Source organism: Centruroides vittatus, unplaced genomic scaffold, assembly GCF_030686945.1.
Source record: "Centruroides vittatus isolate TY-2023 unplaced genomic scaffold, ASM3068694v2 contig_1824, whole genome shotgun sequence".
In the NCBI taxonomy this organism is placed as follows: Eukaryota; Metazoa; Arthropoda; class Arachnida; order Scorpiones; family Buthidae; genus Centruroides; species Centruroides vittatus.
In genome coordinates, this window is record NW_027121123.1 from 2938762 (window position 1) to 2943441 (window position 4680).

Below are 4680 nucleotides of genomic sequence, written 5' to 3' on the forward strand. Positions count from 1 at the left end.
GGCCGGAAAACTTTTAGGAGGTTCAGCCATGATAAATGCAGGTGTTTATTCTCGTGGGAATAGACATTCAGTTTTAAAGGTTAGAAGGGCTGACCATTGGCCAGGTCTTTACCCTTGTTGAAATGGAAAGAAGGGAGAGAAAGTGAAGAAGGTAGAAGGAAGAGGAAGTTAGATTGAAAGAAAAGTGTGAAGGAAGTAACCAGGGGGCCCTTCATCGGACCCCACGCTCACCCGCGTCGGCATTTATTGAACCAAAAAGACATTTACAGTAAATACAATATATACAAGGTGCAACACAGAGTTATGTGGTGCAGGAAACATGTGCTATAAACTTTTTAGACACATTTAAGGCGCGGGTTGAAAGTTCAGCAATTTGCTGGTAAACAAGCATTGCCCCGTACCGGAATACAATACAACGCTGGTTACAGTGTAAAGAGAAGTTGTTTAGCTAATTAATAGTCACTTTGGAGAACAGGAAAAAATTGGACAAAATGAGTCGGGGAGTTACAGGAAGACGCGATGAACAACTTGAAGACCAGTTTATGTCTGTTGCGTTCTGTTGAGGGAGGGGTTCAGCGCCCCACAATCTTGGACAAACTTTGTCAGGGCCTTTAGCAGCTTGTTGTTGGAGAAAAGGTTCGAATCACCTGGTGGCCAGTTGAATCCTTCTTCGATACTTGTCTTTTCCAGGTGTGTTCTCAGGTTGTCATATTTTTTACAGTCAAAAAGAAAGTGGTGGACCGTTTCCTCGTTCTCAGTGTCTAGCTCGCACCGATTGGAGTCTCTCTTCCCAAAACGATGCAGGTATGAGTTAAAGGCGCCATGGCCTGTTAGACATTGTGTCAGTTCGAACGTTGGTTGAAGTTTCTTGTTTTGTAGCCTTCCTTTTATAGTTGGTAAGAACCTGTAACAAAGCCTACCAGTGTGAGATCCCTCCCACTCCTGCTGCCATAAGATGTGAGTCTCTTCTTTAATGTAATTGTGAATATAACTGATAGGAAGCCTGTTGTATGTCGTTTTATCGTTCCCAGTAGCCATTTTCGCCAGCTTGTCGGCGAGCTCGTTCCCCTCATACCCCTTGTGTGCTGGAATCCAGTTAAAGCTAATGCTCATCCTTTTCCCCATATCGTTCGCTGTAGCGATTAATTCTGCCGTTAATTTCGTCTTGGGTTCCATACGGTTGAGGGTGTGCAAGGCAACCCTACTGTCAGTATAAATCTGTAAATTTTTAGTAGTGGGGTGATGAGTGTTGACGTAGGAGATCGCTTTAAGGATTGCCCATTGTTCTGCTTGAGTGATGGAGCATTCCTCGCCTAACCTGAGGGCTGCCTGGTATAGGGTTCTTTCTCCTTTTCTCACTACCACTCCAGATCCTACACCATTCTCGTTTTTCGATCCGTCAGTATAAGCAGTGATCATTTGTGAGTTGTTGTTATTGGCGTTAGTGGTGAATTCCATGTCAGTTTCATACCGGCGATTGATTTTGGGATCCCTAATTGAGTTGATGGTCTTTAATTCTGTGTCTATGTCCGTCTTTAGGATTTTAAGAAGGTTTTTCTGTCTATCTGGTGGTAACTCTCCCTTCCTTTGTAGCTCTTCTATGTTGTCGTCAGAAATTTCGTTATGCTTGTTTATTATGTACCAATTCCAAGTTATTTGCTTAGCCTTAAGGTGGATAGGTGTGAGTCCTGAGATGAGCAGTATGGCGTCTGTTGGCGCTGTTCTATATGATTTAGATATCCTGATTGCGGATTTCCTCTGAGTGGATAATAGTTTTTTTTGAACATGTTTGTTCCCCAGTGCCTCGAACCATGCCTGAACACCATACAGAATCGCCGGCTCAATTGCTTGGAGGTAGATCAATTTAGTATTCCTAGAATCGAGTCCCCAGGTATTTCTCGTGATACTGTACAACAGATTAGACCTTTCGACCGCCTTGTTACAAGCATAGTTGATGTGGTAGTGCCAATTTAATGATCGGTCAATGAAAACACCCAGGTACTTCAAGTATTGGACATTTCTTATATTTTTGCCATTGATTTTTACTCTTATGGTTCTTTGGAGCTGGCTCCTTCTGTTTTTCCTGGTTAAAACGATCGCTTCACATTTGTGGTAATTGAGTGGTTGTTTATACATATTGCTCCATCTGCCTATCTTTTCAAGTTCTCTATTTGCAATTTCTGCGATCCTGTCACTATTCTTATGCGCTATCATTAAGAGCGTGTCGTCCGCGTACGCTTGTATGCAAATGTCCTCAGTATTTTGGATTTGTTCCAGTAAGTCGTCCATAATGATGTTCCACATTCCGGGACCGCATCTCGATCCCTGCGGGCATCCCTTTGTAACCTCCACTTCTATGTTAATGTTATCCGTGAAGAATCCTGCTGTTCTTGAAGAGAGATAGCTTTTAGTCAAGTTCAGAAGGTTATTTGGGCATCTAACCTTGATTAGCCGACTTATCGTGGGAATAGACACGATTATGATAATTGGGCACGAATTGGAGCTATCGGTTGGGATTGGAAAAGTGTTTATCCTTACTTTTTGAAGATGGAAGATAATCGGAATGAAGGAATTATTAACAACGGTAACGTCGTTCAAATATTTTTACTAGCTTTGTTCTAATTATTAATAAATACTTATTGAAATCGAGATCCGTTTGTAGGTTATCATGCAGTTGGTGGAGAACTCGTAGTTCAATTTCCACCCTTCCATAGTCTTTTAACAAATGGGTTAATAGAAGCGGCAGAAGCTACGGGATATCCATATGGAGATTTTAACGCAGAACCCCAAACAGGTAGGTTATTGAAATATCAAATTCTTAATGCTGATCCACATCAAATTTTTTCATTTAAATAATTTAAATCTCGCGTTATTTTTTAAATTTATATAGTTTTATGCAGCCCCAAGGCTATGTTAATCGAGGAATAAGATGGACAGCAGTTCGAGCATTTATCGATCCCATCATCGGAAGGAGGAATTTTCGTTTGATTACTTCAGCTTTAGTCACTAAAGTATGCTTTGAAAGAAAATTAACTTAATTTAAGAGGAATTATACTTAAATGTCATGATAATATAAAATTATTTCAGATATTAATTGATGATAACAATACAGCATATGGGGTTTTATTCGAACATAAAGGAAAACAGATCAAAGCATACGCCAGGAGAGAAGTGATTGTGAGTGCAGGAACATTTAATTCACCCAAACTTCTTATGCTATCGGGAATTGGACCAAAAGAAAATTTACATAGTTTACAGGTTAGTACTTTTTATTTCATATCATTTATTTTATTTGTTGGAGTTAACTGGTCATCATTCTTATTGACGAAACCAACTATAGCTAAATATTCATGAGATATTATTGTATATAACTAAGATTGCAATCATTATATTGTTGTAAAACAATATATAATATGAAGAAAATTACATATAGGCTTATATGTGAATGTTGCATTTTTTAGATTCCTGTGAAATCGGATATTCCTGTTGGTCAACACCTAATTGATCACGCATCTACATTAAGTATGCAGTTTCTGGCTGATTCTTATACGTTTGCTGAACATCGCCTTACTAAGAAAGATTACAACGAGCTTCTAATTAATGGAACTGGTACCCAATTATTTTTTATTTTAATAATATATTGTTTTCGGATATTTCGATCCACATTATTTAGTAAATAAAGCAATATATTTACTGCTTATATAACACTTTAATATTGAATAGTAATATACAGTATAACTTTAAATATCTGCGCCCCGTCATTTCTCAATTAGAGAAATTCCTCTAGAACCTAAAGAAAGTTGTTTTGTAACATTTAAGAAATAGCTGCAAAAGCCTTTCGAATCCAATTGCATTCCTGCGAATTAACTGTGTGAAAATATTGGTTAAATTTCTATCGAAGCAACGTTGTGTTATCGAGCCAAATCCAAAATGCCCTTCTTGTTTGTGATAAGTAGTCAGATTGGTTTTTGTTAAACATCTAATGATCCTTTGAGTAACATTGTTTTCCAAAGATCACTGTTTGAACCAGTTTGATTTATCGGAGCATGTTGGTGAATTTTCGTTCCAACCTCGCCTTTTCGATTGAGTTTATTCAGGTGTTCAAATAAGTCAGCTACGTATGCAAGTTTGGTCGCACAGTGATTATCTTAGAAAAGATTACGTTCTTTGGCCATGTTTTCATTTAATAGAAAGTGACTGACCTCGTGGCGAAGGTCAAAAAATCTTGCCGGAACTTTGCCTCAAGAAAGTCTATATGTTTCAGTGCAAAGTAATGAGAATTTATGTTCCGACCCAATTTCTCAACAGAATATCTCAATAATTGGTGAATTCAAGGCTTTTGTTTTAATTGTGTTTACAATGTTGACGCATTAGTTCATCGTTTGCGATAGTTCTTCTGGAAGCTTTTTAAACCATTACGGCTTCCCGATGTATAAAACAATGTGTAATTTGTACCGTTGGATTTTGTACTGTTTTATGCATAAAACAATTCATTTTTATTACCCATCATTGAAGCAACACTATCCGTGCAAACACCAACACAATTTATTACTCCATTTCATGCCATTACTTTTGAAGAAGTCATCTGTTACTGAAAAACTTCCTCACCGGTAGTCCGTTCTGGAAGTGCTTTGAAAAACAAATGGAGTCCTCATTAACAAAACGTACATTGTTTACCTC

The 4680-nt window shown here is 38.1% G+C and overlaps 1 protein-coding gene across 1 annotated transcript; it reads right to left on the bottom strand.

The window, feature by feature from the left end:
• Window positions 1–540: 540 nt before the first annotated feature.
• On the bottom strand, window positions 541–2289 carry LOC136969892 (uncharacterized). Its single transcript, XM_067264199.1, has one exon. It carries the CDS (start codon window positions 2287–2289, stop codon window positions 541–543), a length of 1749 nt encoding a protein of 582 aa, XP_067120300.1.
• Window positions 2290–4680: the final 2391 nt, after the last annotated feature.